Source organism: Betta splendens, chromosome 14, assembly GCF_900634795.4.
Source record: "Betta splendens chromosome 14, fBetSpl5.4, whole genome shotgun sequence".
NCBI lineage: Eukaryota > Metazoa > Chordata > Actinopteri > Anabantiformes > Osphronemidae > Betta > Betta splendens.
Window position 1 is genome coordinate 2,832,027 of NC_040894.2, and position 22,433 is coordinate 2,854,459.

Genomic DNA, 22,433 nt, shown 5'->3' on the forward strand with positions numbered 1-22,433 from the left:
CCAACTCAGATGTGAGTGCATAATGTTCATTTGTTCTGTCAGGACGACAGACAGGTGTGAGCAGCTGCCTGGAAGCTGTGCTCTGAGAGAAAAGCAGCAAAGGCACAAGAAGGGAGATGTGCAGACACGGCTTGACCTTCTATCGACTCATGAATCAATTAGCGAGGCCACACATATTTATTAGAGATCGATCGTTTGCACCTGAAGGTGTTTTATCGTTTTTTTTTTGCTCACAGGTTCAGCATAAATCAAAACACCACCGATGCTACAAAGGTGTAAGTGATTGAGAGGGAAGCGTTTATTACTACAGCATGAAGCCGAAGCCTCTCTGTTCCTCCTCGGCTTTTTACATCAGCGTAGGAGAGCAGTCCTTTCCTCACACCTACATCACAGGTCCACATCTCCTGAGATTTCCTCATTTTTCTGACTCCCCTCCATCGCCTGCCGCCGCTCTTTCCCCAATTACCCCCTGGACGCTTCTGCAGATTGCTTGGCCAGGTATCAGGGTCTGAGATTTGTTTTTCTCCCTCAGTTGAAATGAATAGATGAATACATAAATAGCAAGGAAAGCCCAATTAGAGCAAAAGAATGAGTCTACACCTTGCACTCACTGGAAGTAAATGCTTGTGTTTCTTCGCCTTGTGCCAAAGGGCAGCGTTGCTTTTACTTTTAATGTGCTGCAGACTGATTAAGTTTAGCTACAATAGAAACTCTCCACATGCACACATTCTTTTTTCTTCCCCGTTGTTTTTTTTAAATTTCAAGTCGCTCATTTATTTTCGGCAGCTTGGGCCTAAAGAGTCGATACTGGAGCTCATTTTTCCAGGTACAGTAGCAATTTCTATTGTGCATCTCAGCCATTGTCAAACGCTGAATAGCAGCCAGGATGGAATTTAAATGTCCTGCCCATAATAGCACAATGTTATGGAGTATTGTGAGCTGGTATTGTGACACAAAGTGCCAACATTATTAAGGTGACTCAGTGAGAAAAAGGCTGGCAACTCTCTGCACATGTGCTGGAGTGAAGTCAGAGCCATCGGCTGCACTCTTGTTTCTCTGAGGGTCTTTAGTTCTGTCACTTTGTACTGGCTTATAAACAACAGGGACATATTGACACTTTATCCTCACACTAAGTCATCTGTTTGGCACCGAGCTGAGCTTTTACCACAAACATCTTGGTTCCGATGCAGAAATGGGCCTGATGAGCAGTTGAAGCAGAGACAGAAGCAAAGTATTATTTAAAATGATTTTACACCGGTTTATAAACTAAATATTCCAATTTAAAGTATTACATTTCATGCAGTTAACACACGCCTAATCCTGATTTATTTGGCAAATAAAAGCTGAAAAATATCATGGAGAATTAACTCAAAGAATAAACTTAACGATCCTTTAAAGTGTTCTATTATAGTACAATGAAAACTATAGCGCAAGATTTCAATAGTCTCTTAAATCAGCTCTTATAGAAAAGCTTAAGGGCTTTTGCTCATTTGTTCTTTCTCACCACTCGATGCTTCTCTGTGTCGCTGCAGGGCAACACTGACACCTGCGCCTCTACTTCACCGAGAGGCCAAATTTGAAAAATACCATTTCATCAGGGCCGAGCACCAGTTGTTGAACGCTCCAAGTGGCGTTCACGTCCATTTGACTTCCTTTGCTGCCGTTCCCTTCGCTCGCGTCGAACCTCAAGCTGAACTCTGCTTCTTTGAGCCCACTTTTCCCCCCCGAGGGGCCGCTGTCGCAAATTAAAGAGTCACAGGGCAACTTCCTATACCAGCAAAATCATATGCGGCGCCATGCAAATCTCCCCATCTGCAGAGAGATAAGAGGGAGAATGTTTGTGCAAGCAGAGCAATGCAGACTTTAAGCCACGAGCGATACAGATGCTATTAGTCATATAACATGGCATTTGGAGGGGCCATCGCAGTGACAGGTTTATCTAAATGAGCTGGTCATTAAGTCTTGGTTGAATGCTGCTGAACACTGGGCATCAGCTAATGATGTGGACGCAGCCCAAGGCAAGACTCGTCAGTCCAGAGGAAAAACTGGGTGATGGTGGGCAAAGAAATGGGACATATTCTCTAGACCATAATGATATCATCAGCATATTGTCTCTTCCTCCAACACCTGTCACAGAGGACAGACGCGGTCTATTCTTTGCTGAATCCCAGCATCGCTCCGCTTCCTATGCTTCAGTCCCTTCCTCTTTCTTTCTCTGCCTCTCGTGTTCCTGAAGTAGCAATCTGGACCCGGTCCGAGCGCTGAAGCGTTCGTCCTCTGTGCGATCATCCCATCTGTTTTGACTCCTATTGATGGTTTGTTGCCGGCTACACTGCAACAGCAACTTGCGCCAAAGACTGAAATGAGATATGGCAGAAGTGGAGCGCGAGGAGCTGGGGTGGACCGAGGGGCAGGAGAAGAAGGATGTGGTGAAACAGAGGAGGGAGGGCGGAGGTGAATCAAAGATGAAAGATGGAGGGAATGGAGAAAGCAGCAACAAGGATGGGTGACGGTCCAGCAAAAGTCAGAGAAGAATGAGAGCGGAAGAAAAAACAACAACACGGGAGGAAGATGGAAAACAAATGGAAAAGAAACAGGGTAATTACAGTGGAAAGTGAAGTGGAAGAGGTACGAGATTGAGGAGAGGAGGCAGCGAAGAGAGAAAAATAGTCCGGGAACGAGGAAAATATGTCAAGTCAAGACAAGGGCACAAGAATCCAGAATGAGGAAGAAGAAGAGAGCGGGAGGTGGATCCGGTAAAAAAGGCCCACGTCGAGCGTGAGAGTGAAGCCGTCACAGCTTTCATTTAGATTCTCACAGCGTTCTGGGCCACTTTTTCCTTTTCAACCCACCTCAGATCCTACTCCCACTCTGGTAAATATTTGAATTCCGCATCTGCTCCCTCCAACACAAGCTGCCTCCTCCTCTCGGAGCGTCCCTGAATCTGCCGGACGTTAATAAGCTGCTCTGCCGTCTACAAAATTGCTTCTCTTTGTTGTTGGGTGCACATTCAGTTTATTTGCAGGGTGGCCTTATGTAATTCCAGTTATGTAACATAATTAAAAGTTGTTGTTTTACCATCATTGGATTATTTGCTGTTCTCTCCACCTGCCAGTCGAACGCCCCGATTTAAAGGGAGCTTTTGAGCCGGCTGCGCTCCGTGGTTATATTTAATGCCAGACAATGAGGGCTAATTTGAATGGCTCACATCACCAAACGCGTCCTGTTTCCAAGTCAGTGGCATTTGTGTGGAATTAACCAGTTTTGAATTGAACCCCACCAGTTAATGGGATTTCCAGGTTTAAAGGCGTTTCAAGCCGGCGCCTCTTTGTCGCACAGATGCGAAGCTGTGATTCTAGTAACTGCTCTGAGCGGCACCCGCTGAGTGGTCGCCCATGAGGCTGCACTGAGGTGGGGCCGGAGGAATCCTGGGCCACGTCTGCCGCGTGCGACCCGCTCTTTTGGCTCTTTGTGGGGCTTGCGCTGCAGTAAACTCGTGGCTCCACTCGTAAACACGGCCTGATTCCTGAAGGTCGGAGCGCGGCTTCTCCTCCGTCCAACGCGGACAATGTGTTCGCTGGGTTCAGAGCTGTGTGGCACTTTTTTTTTAATTACAGGGTGAAATCTGGGGAGCGTGACTCTATCGACCCACTGCAGCCACAGCTCAGGTCCCGGCGCAGGAACAGCTCCACGCGTCCTTCTGATCCTGCTGCCATTTCAGTTCTCGTGGCGTCTCGTTTTCGCGCTGCGAAGCCGCCGGCGTCACCTGCGCTCGGCCTCCTTCCGTCTCGGCCTGTTCAGCCTCCTCTCTGCCTCCCCCTCCTCCCTGAAGGGACCTTCTGTACCCATTCTCCTGCTGCAGTGCTCATCCGCCCTCCTCTCATCTTTTTCTTCCAATACCCCCTCTGTCCCTGAGGTCTTCCCGATGTTCTTTGTCAAAACCAATGGTCGCCGTGCATATCTGTGACAGACTATGCAGTTCAAAAGGCCATAAAACTCACTTCTGCTCAGCCACACATTGCTATTCAATCATATCTTGTTACCGTGACATGTCCCTTTAAACCATCTATTCCGGGAGGGGATGTATCCGTTCAAAGGGCACGAGTTGTATTGAATTCTATCACGAGAGCATGCTTTTTTTTCATGTCACATTTCCTTATTCCAGATAATTGCACCACATACTTTCAGGAACAGGTTTATCCAATTTCCACTGGAGACTCCACTGCAAAACTCACTTCCTGTGAGTGTGACACGGTGCCGACAGTGGCCTTAATAGATGTATCGGCTTGTACAGGTACAAAATATAATTTCCTCTGGAGGCCACAGCTTGTCTGGTCTCGAGAGCTTGAATCAATAGAGAACTTACAGGAAACAGGGTGTGTGAGACGTTCAGCGGATGTGTAGTTAAGACGCGTCAACGCCGGCTTCTCCTGCCATATTTTTCAATAGCGTTGGTGAGTGTCAGCGCTGCTCTTCTGATCACAGCTGTTTATGATGGGATGTATGTTGGACTGTGTTTTATGCTGTGTTGTTTGAGATTGAAACACGCTTGATCGTCAGTAGGTTCAGATTCAGGCTTTTGGGCGTAAATCATTAAACATATTAAATCACCTGTAAATGAAGGACTTCCTCCGTCAGCTGACTGTTTGTTAGAAACAGGAAACCAGAAGGCGTGGTGCCCACAGTCATCATGGCTGCTCTGTGCTTTTAAAAGCAGCTGCTCTGGTCAGATGCAGGTGAAGCTGGTTCAGGGACACATGCAGTGAGTCATGGAGAAAAGGGGTAGCAGGCCTCCTTTTTATAAATACACATGTACTGTTGGCTTCAGGCATCATTTCATATTACATGAGGAGGTGCCTCAGGCTCTCAGTCTCCTCAAACACAGAAAAAGATGATATTTAATGACTGTGCTGTGTACGACTGATCACCATAGGGACGTTCTTATAAGAACACAGCTCTGTGTCTCACACACACACACACGCACACACACACACACACACACACACACACGCACACACGCACGCACGCACGTACGCACGCACGTACGCACGCATGCACGCACGCACACACACACACACACACACACACACACGCACACACGCACGCACGTACGCACGCACGTACGCACGCATGCACGCACGCACACACACACACACACACACACACACACACACACACACACACACACATAACACTAATGCTGATGCCATTTGTTTTTGTTGACATTTGTTCCACCCTAAAGCGATGGATTTCCCTCTCCAGCCACCCCTCACTGTTTAATGTGGCATCTTGACCCCACCCACAGACAGACAGACAGACAGACAGACAGACAGACAGACAGACACACACACACACACACACACACACACAGAGAGCATGAGAAAGACAGACAGACAGACAGACAGACAGACAGACAGACAGACAGACAGACAGACAGACAGAGGTGTGGAGAGAAAGCTCCTCCATTATTCATCTGCTCATCCCACTGCAGCAGAACCAGCAGGGGGAGGTGTTGCAATGTTTGGTCGCTGACTGTCGGTTGTAACAAATTACACCATGACATTAAATTCACTTACATGTAACAGTATACAGTTTACACATGACGCTGGTCTCTGCTAGAAACACAGGCTGTATGTTTGTGTCTCTGCTTGCTCTCTCGCTCGCCCGCTCCCTGTCTCCGTGCCAGCATGTTTGGCTGGAGGACAGGTAAGAAATGTCTCCCCTCACTTGGGAGCTTCTGACATTTTGTCTGTCTTGAAGGCAAAGGGAGTGAACCAGAGGGGGGGGGGGGGGGGGGGGGGGGGGGCTGGAAAGAATCCAAACACTGAGACAGAGTTGTACCTCATTGTCACACACTGTGATTGTTGCGTTCAGTAGGTGACCGCCGTCCTGGAACAGAGGAATAATAATAGAATGTGTGGGAGTTTGCTTCACGGTCGTAATGAATTCATTCATTCCTCAAGAATAAATGAGTAAAGTATCTTATACCTCGTGGCCTCAGCTCAGTCTGTTCATCTACAGCTGCAGAGGAGCTGCAATAACTGGTAGCGTAGCATCAACACCACTTTCATCATATTCTTTTATTTTGAATCCTATATAAATTGATGAATTTAGCAATTGCCTCAAACCTCCTTTTAAATCAATGACAAACATGTTTAGAGCACGAATAAAAACGAGTAAACACACGTCTGACATTAATCACACGAGTCAAACAAAACCGTTTCGCAGCTGTTGCTGAATTCTTGTTTCACCAGCTCACATCTATTTCATCAGCAATGTAAGATTAACAAACATCCTAAACAACGTAGACGCAGCTTCTTCACTGAACTAAAAACAACGACAACAAGAACTGACCTTCGAACCCGGTTTCGTCAGTGTAGCAGTGTTCAGGTTCCGTCCTCCTTCAGACGTCACCTCTGATCTGTTACATGAGGCGTCAAATGGGATTCTTTACCAAACGTTGAAGCTCTGGATCATATTAGTGATTGTGTTTTCAGACCCGTGTTGTGTTCAGTTGTGCGGCTTCACTTTGCTGCCGCCGTGAGACCAGAGAGCAAAGACAGCAGCAGAGGAGAGGTGCAGGTAAAGTCAGGTTAGTGCAGGGAGTAGAGGTTCTGAATGGGTTCCAAGAAAGACATTAAGAAGTTACTTAGCTAAATGCATCATGCCTCACAGGATGTGGCGACTTCGATGCACTAAATCAAATCACGCCTCCAGGTAATTGTTTTCACTTCAGGAGAAACTGCATCCATCCCACTTCCATCCCCCTGAACGCATTCGTCCAGGACATGCAGGATGATTACACTAAAAGGCCTGAGATGAAGCATGAATATGATGATGCCGGCTGTAATCCTGGCCGCGCAGAGGTGGGCGTCGATGAGACTTGATGGAGTAAAATGAAGTAGAAGAACGACACCGACAACAACAGATCGCGACTTGCTCTCGTGTTGGGACTGTGACTGTTAAAGATGGACGCTGCCACACTCGTCCGCTGGTGACTGGGAAGGACGGTCACCATCAGCATGTTCATGTATGAGCAGCCATGCTGGTTTCATATACTCCAGCACCCATCAGCCAGTGAGTGAGGAGAACGACTGAGCCGCAGCAAACAAATAACTCAAAGCTGAATGTGTGAACCTTCACATAAAGGCCATGGAGAGGGAGCACTGCATAACTGAAGAGACTGAGTCTCATCAACTTTCATTCCATTTATCAAGGTTGGTAAAAGAACTGTCACTAAATAAACTGTTTAACCTCGGATGCTGTGACATTGTTTGTGGGCTTCATGGCGAAGGAAAGAAAACATCTGAGAGCGGACGCATCTTCTGTGACATCAAGAAACGCCTCCTGGAGCTTTGTGAGCAGAGCTGCAGAGCTCAAGGTTGTTTTCTAGGCACGCAGTTACTCTGCAATGTCACACTGCACAGTCAGTCGCCTGCTCTTCAAAAGGATGGATGAGGGTCAGGGAAAAATGAGTCAGAGTTTAAAGTCAGGGCTGAAAGCTGTAATGCCCCTTAGCAAAGCAATGCATTCAAGTATAGCATTGGTATATTTGTTTTAAACTACAAAGGAAAAAGTATCCTTTAAGTTCACTTTTATATACATTTATACTAAGGCAGGGGTGGTGTCTTTGTAATTATACTCAAGTATACTTGACTTAAACTGACAAGTAGACAGAAAAGTCTGAACATGTTGGTGAATGAGGTATGAGTTAGCTAGGTGCATGAGGCAGGAATGGATTGACTATTGGATGGACTATTTCAGAAACAATACACTTCATTGTAATCATTTGCACTCAGATGGAGCTAATGTTTCCAGTTTCACTCACCTCATGTATAAAAGGACTTCGACTAAAACAGTGAAATTCTTCCATAAATAACTAAAGTCTTAAACTTGTGATAGTGCTCTTGGCATTATCTGATAATTCCCTCCACAACATTAATTTTATATAGTATAAAATACTTTGTTCCATGAAAATACTTCATTCAGATACAAAAGTTCATGTATCCAACAATGGCCCCCAGTGTTTCACACTGTGCGATGTACGTGATCAAGTTCACTAAGAATAAAGTAAAAAATGTACTTAAATGTGCTAAATATTTACTTAAAGTGTACTAATAACTCGTGTAAGTTCATATAGGTTGTCAAAAGCCTGTATGAAGTGCACTAATAGGTTAGTTGTTCAGTACAGTTACTGTAGTAGCCTAGAAGTACATAATTAGTATGTGCACGTTTAAAGTATACTAGTAAAGCTGTACCTACTGTATGTGTGGGTCATCGTCTCATCCAGTCACACCACTGTGGTGATGACGTTCAACAGCATGTGCGTGTCCTTGAGAAGGTCACTTCACACTTTCGGCCCCGGCCTTTTTGTCTAAATGCAGAGATGAAGGTTTCCCAGTGTGGGGTCAATGCAGTTAACTATTATTGTATGTTGATTTAGCAAAAGTATACTGCTACACTTTAATCTATGAACTACATGTATACTAATAGCCTGTATGAAGTACTAATATAAAGTATTGAAGTTAATAGTGCAGAGTTTAGAGTTTACTTCAGAGTTTACTTTTCATACTTCTAAAATATACTTCAAGTGAACTTTTGGGGACTGATAATTGGGTTAATTTAGTATTAAAAGAGTATTAAAAGAGTAAACTCGTAAGGATACTAGAAGTAGATTGACATAAGTTTACTTACTCTGTAATGTATACTTTAGAAATACACTTCAGTATACTTGATCAAATAAACTTTAGTATATATTTTGTTGCTAAGGGGGTTCTAATTATAACACTATAGTGTCAGTACATTACAGTGTAATTAATAAGCAAAGCTGAAATTGTACCTGAGTACCAGTCTGTACAAATGAAACACACACACAGACTGAACCCACTCCCACAGCTCCCACGCTACACTTTCACCAAATGGACAATCTGCCCGAGGCCCTTTGTTTTCCGCCTAACTTAAGACTCAAAGCATGTTCCAGCTCCCCAGGTGAGAGCGAATAGCCTTGGGTGAAGCAACACAAACAAGGCCATGCCTACTGATCCACAATGCCTTTGGCTGCTTTGCAAACGGAGCGCCGTGAAGTGACTCAGACGGGTCACAGAGGGCAAACGGGAGCAGCTCCTCGCGTGATCGCTCACTTCCAGGAGGAGTCTGCAGCTCATCTCTGTGCTGCTTGGACGAGCGACGCCGACTGAAAGCGAAGCTCTTCACCCGCAGGCTCAAACTGTAAGTTATCAAGGGTTGTAATGAGCAGCTACACATCAGGTCCAAACTCTATGGGCTTCATTTACAAGTTTGCAAAATGGCTTCCTCCCTCCATCCAAAGACTTGAGCTCAGGTTTATTGAACACTATATTGGCTGTGAATGTGTACGATCGGCCGTGTGCTGTAGAGGTTCAGGTTCAGGTTCAGGTTGAACGCCTGATCACAGCTGTTTTGGCTCCAGCACTTCCCTGATGACGACAAACACACAGATCACGGACCACAGTCGGACCTGATGGGAATTTAAGCAGAGAGAAATTTCCACTTTCTGAAATCTTTGTGATGTGAATGTCACTTAGTGAAGTTTGTGACGGACTCGGGATGAGAGAGGATTAGCGTTGATCACTTTAGAAAGCACGGCTCAAGTAAAGTAGAATAAAGGCGAGGCCTTCGCTTTGAAAGCATCACAGTGTGATGGTAATTTCAGAACTTACTGCCACGGGAACAGCTAATGTTGATGGCAGCTGTTGTGTAACGATAGAGAGATTTACTTGGGATAGAGACATTCATCTCACAGGCGAGGACACGCCAAGGCAGATAAATATCTCTGGCAACGTATTCGGTGTTGAGGCTTTCTAGTGAAATCTTGTGTGTTTAGTGCAAACATAAAACCGTATCGCTCTGTTTGAACCTATTTATCATCGTTGCGTCTGCAGCTCTCGTCCATTTTGTCCTTTTCCCTCTCACATGTGATCTGTAGCGCCTGCACCAGTGGCTTTGGCCTCGATTGTGGTTTGTGTTTGAGGAGACGTGACCCTGAAGAGAACACAAAAGCCTCGGAAATAATACGGGAAGTGAAAGCAGAAAGTCCCTGTGATCTACCTTTGGGAGCGGAGATTAAAGCTGCTTAACGTCACGCTGACGGCATCACACAAAGAGGCTGGAACAGGAGCCGGCTGAATTTACCCTAATCATAATGGAGAGGTTAGAGGCTGGTTCAGGAGCAGCCGCACACAAAGCAAACGCCGGAGCTGCTGGGAAACGGAGCGTCCGCATGATCCCCGCGCTTTACCAGCGCGTTGCAGCCGAAGAGCAACTTTCTGTCAACTCTGCAGAATAATTCACGCCTGAACTGAGGTTTTGCGTGAAAAACTCTATGGACTGATCCATCTGTTCCCTGCGTTGCGTTCACCCCTGGTCCACACTCAGACCACACGGCCTGCCGGATCAAATGAGCCCAGTGTGAGGGTAAAAGCGCTTTTAACGCGGCATCACTTTGAAAAGTGATTGATTGGGTGGTTTGTGCCCCCTTCAGTGGTGGCAGCAGTGAATTCCCACCAATCAGGAACAGTTCACAGCCTCCGGAGCTGCAGCCGCAGTGAGAGCGAGACTGACATGCAGCACGTCTCAAGGTGCAACGGAAGAAAAAATGCATCACATTAGGGTTCAGTAAGATGAAATCAGGAAATAATGTGCGAGTGACCTTCACAGACGCGGATCAAACAGTTACGACGTGGTAAAGATGCTCCTGAGCAAACCTCGTATTTACGAGCTCCTCGCAGATGAGGACCTCCGCCGCCGGGCCGCTCCTGCAATCAGTGTGTTTCTAGTTAACGCCATGTATAAAATATGACAGAATCCATTATCAGCACGAAGGTAAAAGCAAACTGCAGCAAATCAAGAGACGTGAGGATGCGGCTGCTGGCGGCCGCCTCATTAAATCGGCAGAGAGCACCAAATGACACAGCACGGCGTGTCGTTACATAAAGGAGCAATTTCTCAATGGGCTCCAATAAATCAGGATTTTAAGGAAAACTCCAGAGGAACAGGAAGTTAGACGTTGGAGACGTTTCCAATATCAGAACTTCAAGCTTCAAATCCAGTTGCATGTTAGACAGAACTGGACCTGTAGAGGTTGTGTTTCAGGGGAGAGCTAACAGCTAATAGATTAGCATCAGCATGCACAAACAGGCACTAAGTCCAGCTCCACAGTCCTGTGGGGGTTAAAGGCTTCTAGAAGAAAACGCAGAGGGTCTTGGATGTGTTTTGGTGTCAAAAGTCCACCTGACTTTAGATTTTGTTTACACTATGATATTATCTCATCTCTCAAAATCCTCATCTCCCAAAATCTTTTTTTTTCTGCCGCTGTTTGGATTTTGGCCTCTGACGTTACATCACTCTTGTCTGGAAGCCCGGCTGTTTACCATGTCCAACAGTGCTTACAGTAGATCATTCCGCTCCCACGGCTCAACCGAGTGGGGCTGTGACAGCATATGTGTGGGTTGCAAAACTGGAATGATAGTGGAACGGGGCATCTGTGTGTTCACTGATGCCATTAGACGACGGTACCTCCCCCGGCTTTAATCTACAGATGACACAACGTATCAGCGCAGCCAGACTCACACACGCCACTTTGTCTGCAGAGACAACAGGTGCTGGGAACGCTGAAATTGTTATATGTTGAGAAACTGTTGAGCAGACGTGTCACTAAACTAAGGCTCCGTGTGCCAGTTCTGTCACTGCCCACAATGTACCCGATGTGTGTGACTACAGGAATGAAACAGACCAACCTTTCATTCCCGCTCTCACACATGCTGCTGTTATTTACTGTGCTGTAAAACACATTTCAGACATTTATTATGACACATGCAGGATTTGCTCATTGAAAACATTTAGTTCAAGTTGGTGGCATTTCTTTGTCTCACTCTAATTTACTCGTATTTATATTCACATGGAGAGAAAGATTCCAGGAGTTGGGTCAACGCACCGGAGCCCAGGTGCACCTGTGACGTACCGATGCGCCAATTTGGCTCACATTCTGGCTGTAACCATTGAACCGAGCGTATCCAACCTGACATCGCTCGCTCGCTCTCTCTTTCTCCCTCGCTCTGTTTGTGAGAGAGTGAACACGAGAGACAGGGAGACTGTGCCGGCATCATGGCGCCAGAAAAGCTGCACAGATTAAACGTAAACATCTGATATCTGTTCTTACATCCTGATCATATATGTATGTACTGTAGTCATCAACCGTACTTATTTAAAATAAGCATTTCCTTGTTTTATTTGCTTTACATGAGACACTTCCTTTTCATGTTTCATTCAGGAGAGGCTGATGGTTTGGAGCTCGGCTCATTGACAGGTGCTACATGGCTTATGAAGCGTCTTAAGGTGATTATCCTACACAAAGCTTCACTTTCCATAAATAAAAACATGAAGAAGATGCACCTCATCCTCCGTGCATACCACACCTAGGAGGCATCAGCTGCAATCAGCTCTGATTGCCTAGTTGAATTTTAATGAGGATTGTTTAATTGGTAACGCCATTGGTAATGAATGTCGGCTGTTTCACACTGGCCACACACACGGGAAAGAGCCGTGCAACAGTTTTTCTATAGTTAAAGTCTCATGGGAGCATAGAAATGTGTTTTCCTGCCTACATGCATATATGAAAATGTTCAGAGAAAATTTTGGGCGAACGCACTATGAGATGAGGACTGTGTCAACACCTGTTCCTTTCACCAGCACCTGTCTCTCTGTTCGGTGATACGTTCACATTCAGTGCTAAAAAGCTTCAGTTTTAAATAACTTGAAATGTTCGTTTTATATTTGATTATCGAACGAAAATTATCTTTTTTGCGACAAACTGAGCTGAGGTGAAAGGAAACCGACTGTGGTGAGAGTCGAAGCTGCTGAGGTGAAAAGACCTGCTCACATCATTCACATGACAAACTGGTCTGACTTTACTCTGCGTTTCTGTTTGTTCTTTATTAGCCTAAATATGACAGAATTATTTTTTAATAATCTGGGACTCATTGAATCTCTGAATAAAGCAGGAATGAAATGACTGGAGCTGTCCAAGGTCCTGAGTGATGGAAGCAGAGAAACTAGAGAGCTGTCCAAGGTGCTGAAAGTTTGACTGATTGAAGAGTGAACATAAAGAAACTAGGACACAAACTATACAAAACAAACTGGGATGTTTGACTGTAAACATTGGCTCTGTATCATTATGAATGCGTATTTATTTCAGTTTGACAGAACGAACATTTGTCACGGTCACAATAAAAAAGCCATTTAGTCACATTAAAAACATCACGTGATGTGAGGAAAGCGCCGTGATAGCAGGCTAACGCGTTTTGCTCTGTTCCGTGGAGCTCCGCTTCCGCTCGGTGCGTGCACGCATGTGTTGATCTGTGCTGCGACGGCGTGCATCAGTTCCTCTCTGACCCCAGCGCTGATCTGCGTCCACGCCGCGGCTCCGCTGCTCGATGCTGGAGTAGCTGCCGAGGGGGGGGGGGGGGGGTGTCGCCGTCTGTGGCAGTTCTTCAGGGCCTCGCTGGGCTTTCGGCACGCGCGCCGAACACACGAGCGCTGCGAAACCAGGCTTCCGACGCGCATCGATCGGGCTTTGGCGGATTCCGCTCCGCCGCGGGTCCACGCTCGCAGACCCGCGACCGCCAGCGTGCGTAATGTGTCGTAGGGAAGAACCACAGTAAATAGACGGACACGTCCATCCGCAATAAAGAGGAAACGAAGACGGCGACGATGGCCTCACCACGTTTCGCCTCCAAATGCGCCGCTTTGAAGCTGTTTCTCTGGGTCTTTATCGTCGTCAACCTCCCAACAAGGTAAGAAACACCGAACACCGCCATTCCGCGCTACAGCGGCGCCGCTCGCGTTCACCGAGGCGTCATTCCGCGTTCACTCGGCTCCCGAGCGGAAAACCGGGGCGTGCGGTCTGTTCATCGCACGGCGCCCGTAATCGCGGTTTGACGTGAAGGAGTGGCATTATTTTGAGTCGCACCGTGAGAAATGGCGTGTGTCGCCCGTTTATTGCGCCTTTACTCTCGGCCAAACGTTTATTCGGACAGCTGGTGGTTCGACCCCGCGTTTCCACCGTATAAATGGCCGTAGCGGTTGTTGAGCAGCCCGGTTCCTCTCGGTGCGTTAGAAATAGCACACGAAGGCTAAGTTAGGTGAAGCTAAGGCTACACAGCCTCTGCTAAGCTGTCTTTAAGGATCAGTCTATTCTAAGAGTCCGAGCCTCGTTATTCAACGCATGTGTCGCCTCTGATCGCACTCTTCAATAGATTTATGCAAACTGCCGTTTTAATTGAGGCTTCGAGGATGAGTCTTTATTGTTTAAATATTTTTTTTGGACTGAAAGCTTTTCAAAATGGCAGACAATCACACAGAGGCTGGAAGTGTAAGGCACAATAAGCACAAGGGAAACACATATGGACTGATGCGCGCGCGGACACGCGCACGCACGCACGCGCACGCACACACACACACACACACACACCGAGGCGCGTATTCGGGGCTGATTTATTCGGTGGAGCCGTTTGCTCGTTTGTGTCGGACACTGAGATGAGGGTCGTCGGGGGCCGCGGACGCTCACGCTTCACGTCTCGTGCCGCTCAAGGGCGAAGAACGGAGGCAGATAAATACGGCGCCGTTTAATCACCGTCACGCCGATCGCAGCCTCGCGCTCCGGGCTCGTGCGCTTTGTAATTCTGAGCACTCGTGGCGTTCGCGCGCCGCCTGAGTAAACACGGCTCCTGCCCCACGGATTGACGCGCGCACGTCAGATCCACGGGCCGCTTTAAGGCGCGCACCACGCAGCAGGTGGATTGTGGGTAAACGTGAGATTTATGTAAACATCTGCTTTCATGTCATCACTTTTCTCGGCCTCGCCTGTCTCCGGGTGACAGTGACATCATTCTCATTTCAAGTGCTTTATGCGCCAGGCTGCCGTTAGAGATCTATTGCTTGAGTTGCATTGTAAATTTGTGAGTCATGTTTAAGAGCTCTTGCATAAGACGTCCCAGAAGGCCCCAGGCGTGTGCTCAGTAATCTATGCTCCTATTGTGACTCATTGACAGCTACCATGTGCAGTGACGTACATGCAGACTGTACATGCTCAGGTTCGAGCTGGAGGATTGTGGGATAGCGATGGCGGCAGGAAGTGACGTCAGCTCTAGCCTCAGCCTGCGTCCTCCTGTGTCGATGTGAGACAGTTTGACAGAACAGTGGAGGATGCTAATGCAGACTCACAGCAGCCTGTTGCTTAGTTTAGGTCTGTCACAGTCATTACCCATAAAGCAAAAACCTACAACGTACTGTACAACCTATGGGAATCGAACTACCGCTCCACTCTGCCTCAAACCCAGTCAGTCAGGATCTGCTCATGACAGCAGCCGTATTTAGCTCCTAACATTTCCACACATTCTTTCTCAGAAATATTGGATGAATTGTTGCATATGAGAGAATAATAACAAGCCTGAGCTATGACGTTTGTAAGGTCTTTTTTGTTGTGGCTGTTCAGAAATGCTCGTCCCTCGGTGGGGTTAAATGAAGACCTTCCACCCTTTAACTTTCTACAGTGGCATCTTCTAAACTGGCTCAATCCTCAATGTACTTAATCACTGCGCGGAGCAAGTCAGCGCCGCATGCTGAAATCAGCTAATCTGTGCGATTGGACTCAGGAGTTGGACTGAAGTCTGTAAATAGACTGTTCTTGTCTGCCAGGTCAGATAAATAGAGCAGACTGACAGAGCTCAGTCAGTCCTGCACATAAATACCCTCAGTGCAGATCGGCACTGATCAAGCAGCAGAGCGACGTCGCCTTCTAATCCTTCCAGTTTCCTAATTAGTACAAAGTACCTGCTGCAACGTGTTATTGTCTTTGATGGAACACGAGAGACTGTGAGAGAAACTTTGCAGCAATAACTCATCTGTGCAAAAATGGGTTGTTGCGATGTTGCCATAGGCGCAAAACCAATTTCATGTGTGGTGATAACGAGCACGAGGGTTCAGTGGATTTTATTTTTATTAGATACAGTTTAAACGTGCAGAGATAAGCGCTGAGGGGAACCTGATGTGGATGCTGATGGTGCTTCCACAGCTCATACTGCTGTATCACTGCCCTCCTCAGACCTTCTCATGAATATGGAAAAGTGCAGGATGGGGCCGTTCTTTCCCGCGTTTGATGAGATCTGAGATGAGATTTTAATTCAGATGTGCTCAGAAAGAAGCACAGGTTTGGACTGGCGCTTACAGAGCGGGCGAGAGAAAGAGAGAGAGAGAGAGAGAGAGCTCCTCAACGTTGTGAAGGGAAGGATTTAATAAAAGGCCGCAGCCGTCCGGTTTCACACGCACAAGAAAAGACAAACACAACAGCACGCTCACACCGTGCGCGACTCTCTGTGGACCTGCAGGTACTGATTTAGTAGTCAGCACCTCGGATCCGCCTGCAGTACAGAACACATGGCTCCTCCTTTGATCTGCTCGTCTTTGGAGCGTTTCCATATTCACAGAGAAACTCTGCGAGACGAATATAGATGATAAAATTGCAGCAGCCCAGAAAACACCAGAGAGATTCAGGTTTTCACAGGCGCTTGTACCAGATCTATTTATCCGTGTGTGTCTCTCTGTGAAAGGGAGTGATATTCCTTGGATAGATTATTAATAACGTCGCAGTCCAGGCTTATCTAAAAGACTCCACCTGAGTGAAATAATACAGATTTAATGGTGCGGTGGAAGTGGAGCTGGATGGAGCTTCACAGCCTGAGTGCTGGTCAAACGTGATTCCTCACACCCAGCCAGGAACACGAGAAAGCCATCACGGCCTTTATCCTTGTGCTTTACACTACCATGGAAACAGTGTTCCTTTTTTTTCTCACCATTGCAGCTTATTTTTTATTTGATTCTGAAGTCTGTCGTCCTCATATTTCTCCAAAGCCTCGGCGAAAAGCTCACGGCGGCTCCAAGGCTGCTCTTTCTGTGCCGATGTGGCGACTGGTGCCCACGTCAGAGCTGTGACGACCTCGTTTGTGTGCGCTTCATCCCCAGGAACGAGGTGGCGTTTCAGTTTTCGACAGACATTTTGTAGCTCCCTCATAAACGCATGTTTCCTCTGACACTGCGGAACAGAGGTTGTTGTAACGATGCTGCTTTATGCACGTTTAGTCTGCTCTGCTGCAGCGAAAGCTATTCCTGCTTTAACATAATCACAATCTCAAAGTTGATAAAGAGCCTTGAACATTCAGTCAAGGCATGTACTTTACCAATGACATGCTTGTTTGTGCCTGAGTAGGAAAAAACACTTAGTGCTGAGCCAGGGTGGCGCAGTACAGCAGTTGTTGTCGGGCTCTTGAGACATCATTATTCTTTTAGGCTTCTGAGGTGAAGAAGTAAACTCAGGGAAAATTGGCTTGTCTGCTCCAGCTCCCTCAGAAGCGCGGGGTGTCTAAAAACCCTCTTCATCATACGACAAACAAGCTGTTGTGGACCTTGACTTTGCCATTGAGGAATTTTACTATTTGTGCGTCGTTGCTGGGTTGAAAAAGGGCCTTGAGTGTGTCTGAAGGTGAACAGGCACTAGCGCCTCTCTCTACTGATTGTGCATGTTTGCTGGTTTGGTCTTCACATTAGAATTTTTAATTAAATTTAAATATCAGTGTTTGTCTCTTTCGCTTCCGTTGCTTTTAGCCTTTTAAATTTAGCATCTCGTGCGAGTGTGTTCATGGCTTTGGTGGGAATGAGAGCCATGGAATTATTGAAAAAACAGATTATAAAATTCTAAAACTCCAGATGCCATCTCAAAGCAGGGGGAGCGACGCTCAGACACGAAGTTCAGCTCTTTCATGTCACCCAAATTCAGATGAAACCCGGTTTGTTTATGCTCCTGTCTGATTCAGACTTAAAGCCTAATGGGACTCATCTCCAAATTCTGGGGGGTTCGTCAGCGTAATGCCGTGTCCTGAACTGGCCTCAGCACGGATTACACCAGCCGGGATCAACATTCAAACACATACAAGCTTTCATTTCTTGCAAATGACCGTTCGTATAAACAGATGGCAATGTTGCAAAATCTTAGAGTCGTCAAAGTGACAAATGTGGTTATTACACACTGAATATTTGATTTGTGGCCATACAGTGAGGGGAAATGAGAGGAAATGCATGTTCTGGCATATATTGTGCACTCACTAGTGGATTGATATCTCAGTGCCATTTAATAATCACTTTATTTCCCTTGTACGTTTGTTTCACGGGAACAAAATGGAAAAGCATTAATCAAATGCATTTCAGTGTTTCCTGCAGTGATGCAGTGGTGATGAAAAGCTCTGAAAACATTCTCAAATTTATCTGCTGACCTTGGGCTGGGATCCTTAAAAGTCTGTCTGCCTGCAGCGTCTCTCATCTCCCAACGTGTCTTTGTGCTGAAAGCAGAGCATGCTGGGAATGGAGCAGCGCCTTCTCCCTTTAAATGAGTGATTACGTGGGTTTTTGTTCTCCTCACCCTGCAGCTCCTTCCAAAGCGACGACGATGACGAGGTGTCGAACAAGACGTGGGTGCTGACGCCCAAGGTCTACGAGAGCGACGTCACGCACATCCTGAACAGCCTCCTGGACGGATACGACAACAAACTCAGGCCTGATATTGGAGGTAGGTGGTTCTTTGCAGATGCTGCACCAACCAGATGTACAGTAGGTGATAAAGTGGAGCAACGCACGGTTTCGGATGTAGGTGGATAAGAACAAACTATGACTTTAAGCTGCATCACATCAGCAGCTGCTTCACATGGATGCATGTGTCTGTCTATGATTATATATGCAATTTTTCCCATCAAGGATATTCTTTGTCTCATGTTCAAGCAGGAACCTACTGTAGGTTTGGCAGGATTCTCATTCTCAAGTGTTGTTTCTTTCAGTTTAAATAACACGTCGGCCGTCACCTGCAGCTACGCAACGCTGTTGTTGTCTGATACTCACCAAAGCGTTTGGCTCATATGTGCATTAGAAACTAAACTAAACTAAATGTAGCCGTTGGCTGGTTGTTTTACTTGATTCACGTCACGAGGCGTATCTGAAACCCTGTCACGTCCATCTCTATAAGAGCAGAGTGTGGAGCTGAGTGCGTGATTCATGGATGAGTCTTCCTGAGAAAACTGGTCCAAGTCCAAATCTGTCATATTCCGCTCTCGAATGATGAAGATGTAGCGCTCCCTATTCTAGCAGAGAAAAGCCTGTAGTCATGCTGCGCTCTGGACACTGGCTGCTGCTGTATTCACCTTGTAAGTGGCAGAAGTACATTAGAAAATGACAGTTATCGCCGTACATCAGGGCAGTTTTCCTCTGTCCTCCCTGGTGTAACACAACAGCGTTGTCTTTGTCATTGCTCAGTCCACCATCAGCCTAAAGAGCTGCATCGTCAGCCGCTCCTTGGCTGATGAAATAATAACTCAAGACAAAAGCAGAGAAGTAACACAGCTGTCTGCTCTCTGCGCCACCAGCCCAGCTCTCTAAGTACAAAGGCAACAATGTAACAGCGTTCTGCAACATGCTTTTTACATGATTGCTAAGTCTCAGTGATGCATTCGGTCATTTGGAGCCTATAAGCTAATTGGACCGGCGCCGTGGGAGTGTTGGCATGTACTGGACGGTGCTGCATTATATCTTCTCAGGCAGCTGAAATAGATTTTTGTGCACAGCTACTACTGTATGTTCACTTTGAGTAATGCTTCCTTGGCACCTGTTTGGGCGTTTATGAAGCATTTCTCTGTAGTTGGCTGTTTAAAATAAGATCATTAATTTGGTTTTAATCTCCGTCTGCTGAAACCACTGCTTCATGTGAGCTACGTACATTCATTACACGCGCGAGTTGTAATGATGTGAACGCATGTGTGCGTGTTTACTGTAGTGAACTTATTCCCACGCAGTCCGTCACAACCTGACCCTCCTCTCATACGTGATGTCCTTGGGCGTAGATGTTGATGTGGGCCAACTCTCAGTCAGATCCCTCAAGGATGTGGCACGAACCTCCATGAGAACAAGCTGTCCGGATTCGTCAGCTCTAGTTCTGGCGTCTGAATATCCAGCTCACTCCATCAGAATACTTATTAGGCACCAAGATGTGCGACGCATTAATTTGAATGAGTTATTTGTTTAGGTGCAAGAGATGCTGAATGACGATGGTTCCTGCTGCACGCTGTTTTAAGCCACACATTTACTCTGAGGATATTAATGTGGCGCTTTTAACCAAAAGTACGTTTCTCTGTGAGCCTCAGTGAAATCAATACCTCCAAAGGAGAGAATGATCCACTCACAAGCCTCAAGCATAGAGGCACAGGAAAAGGGATGAGTGGGCCGCTGCAGAGGGCACAAAGGTGTTCTGGTAAATGGGTCAGGGGATTGGCCGTAAATACAGGGTGTGTGGTTCTTCAGGAAGCTGGATGCAGCCTCATCACAGGAAACGTGAGCCTGGCGAAGTCCTAATGAAATAACACAGCTTCATCTGCAAAGTGATATTGTTTAATCTGAAAAGAGGCTTGAATGTCAATCACTAGCTACAGTATGAAAACCATGTTGTTTAAATCTTTATTTTTAATAGCATTTGATTTGGAAATATAATAATATAAAACATATTTTTATCAAGTTATCAAGATCTACTCAACACAAGCAAAAGGTTTTGACCTTTCAGAAAAAGAAGCTAAAAGACGTAAATGAAGCTAAATTAGACTGATATTTACAAACCGAGAAACTTTATTTAAAATCCCAAATCCCCCAAAAAACATTTATCACACTGATTACTTTCCTCACATTCTGCACTAACAGCGAAATGACTATAGACACCAAGCTTTGAGACATCAATTACTTCAAATGGATTTGTTTTATATTTTCATTTATACTGTATATAGACCAGTTATAATGTTATAAGGAAGACAGAAGGAGGAACAAGGCCACTGTTGTATCGGTTTAATCCACTGAAACCACTTTTAGCACCTTGTTTTCCTTCCTGTAATATTTCCCAACAACCTCACAGTAGTGATGATTGAGCCGATGATGTAGAGCCGGCATAAAAACGACTCGCAGGTGATAACAACAACAACAACAACGGCGATTGCTAATCTCCAAAATGGATTTTCCTTTTGCTTCTTTGCAGTGAAACCCACAGTGATCCACACAGACATGTTTGTCAACAGCATCGGCCCAGTGAACGCCATCAATATGGTGAGTAATGGTGGAATATGAAGCAAATGTGTTACTGATATCTGTATTTAAGCCCAGTGGGGAATAATGTGTCTGTGTTTGGCCTGTACCTGTTCTCCGTTAAAACCTGGTGGCCCTTCTTCCACCTTTGCATGCACCACTCAGCTACTCGTCCGTTGCACCTCCGCAGTGGGAGCGCCCGGTGCTCGTCCTGTACCCCTGCATACTGTATGGAGCCCCTTCGTTTGAATAGGAACACAAATTAAAAATTAACCAGGCCACATCTCAAAGCAGCACATTTGCAAATGGATGTGTGCGCTGGAAAATCTCACTTTGTGTTTGCCAAGATCTTCATCTGCTGCTACGATGTGTCACCTGAAGATCTGGACGACGATTCCTGTTTGTTGTTACGGATTAATCTGGGCCCTACTGTAAATGTTTGTTCACCAACAGACATGTGTTTGAGAAAGCTCTTATTTTTTACTAACCCACTCATCAATAATCCATAGATGAGCTGGGATCCTCCTGCATTATTAACTACCGGCACTCTTACAGTGTATTTCTTTTGGAAGCCCTGGTATTTGAAGCACTGGAGCAATATTCATTTCTGCCAGCGTCCAAGTGTGAATGTCACATTTTTTAGTGTATACTATGTTTGAAATAGTGGAGTGAATGTCATTCCTAAACATATAAGTCGGTTGGCTAACAGCGACGAGAGGAATTTCCAATTAGCTTCAGTTGTTCTTGTATGTGTCACTGTGTTGGGCTGCGTGTTCCCACTGAGAACCCGCTGTAGCTGTGTCGAGCAGCTTGCCCTAAATCGCGGTGCCATTCCATTTCACTAAGTCTTAGCTCAAACGCCCACTCTTAATAAGTGCAGCCACTGAGGAGTTGGATCAGATTCGCGGATCGGATCGGTTAGAAAATGTTTTGCTCACGTCGGTGAGTCTGTTTGCGCGTGTGTGTGTGTGTGTGTGTGTGTGTGTGTGTGTGTGTGTGTGTGTGTGTGTGAGCATGCGCATGACAAGGGCACTCCGTTGACATGAAAGGTTGACTGATTGCTGCACATTCATATGTAATCAGCATCACTGGGCCGGCGCGTTCACAATGCGACATGAAAAATGCGGCGAAGTTGCCGGATTTTCTGAAGAGCAGAGAATAGACTGATGGTGTGGGGGTGTGAATCTGAGCATGGAGTCAATGCTGAATTTTTAATTAGGAGTTAGGAGTCGTTGGGA

General features: G+C 46.2%; 1 protein-coding gene across 4 annotated transcripts in view; it reads left to right on the forward strand.

Annotated features, from left to right (window-relative positions):
• Positions 1-13,628: 13,628 nt before the first annotated feature.
• gabrg2 (gamma-aminobutyric acid type A receptor subunit gamma2) overlaps positions 13,629-22,433 on the forward strand; it is a 31,069-nt gene continuing 22,264 nt past the window's right edge. For all 4 annotated transcript variants that reach the window (XM_029173280.3, XM_029173281.3, XM_029173282.3 and 1 more), the window contains exons 1-3: positions 13,629-13,829; positions 18,513-18,652; positions 21,149-21,216. In XM_029173280.3, coding sequence (XP_029029113.1) covers positions 13,747-13,829; positions 18,513-18,652; positions 21,149-21,216 — 291 coding nt within the window. In that variant the 5' untranslated portion in view covers positions 13,629-13,746. The remainder of the gene's footprint in view (positions 13,830-18,512; positions 18,653-21,148; positions 21,217-22,433) is intronic.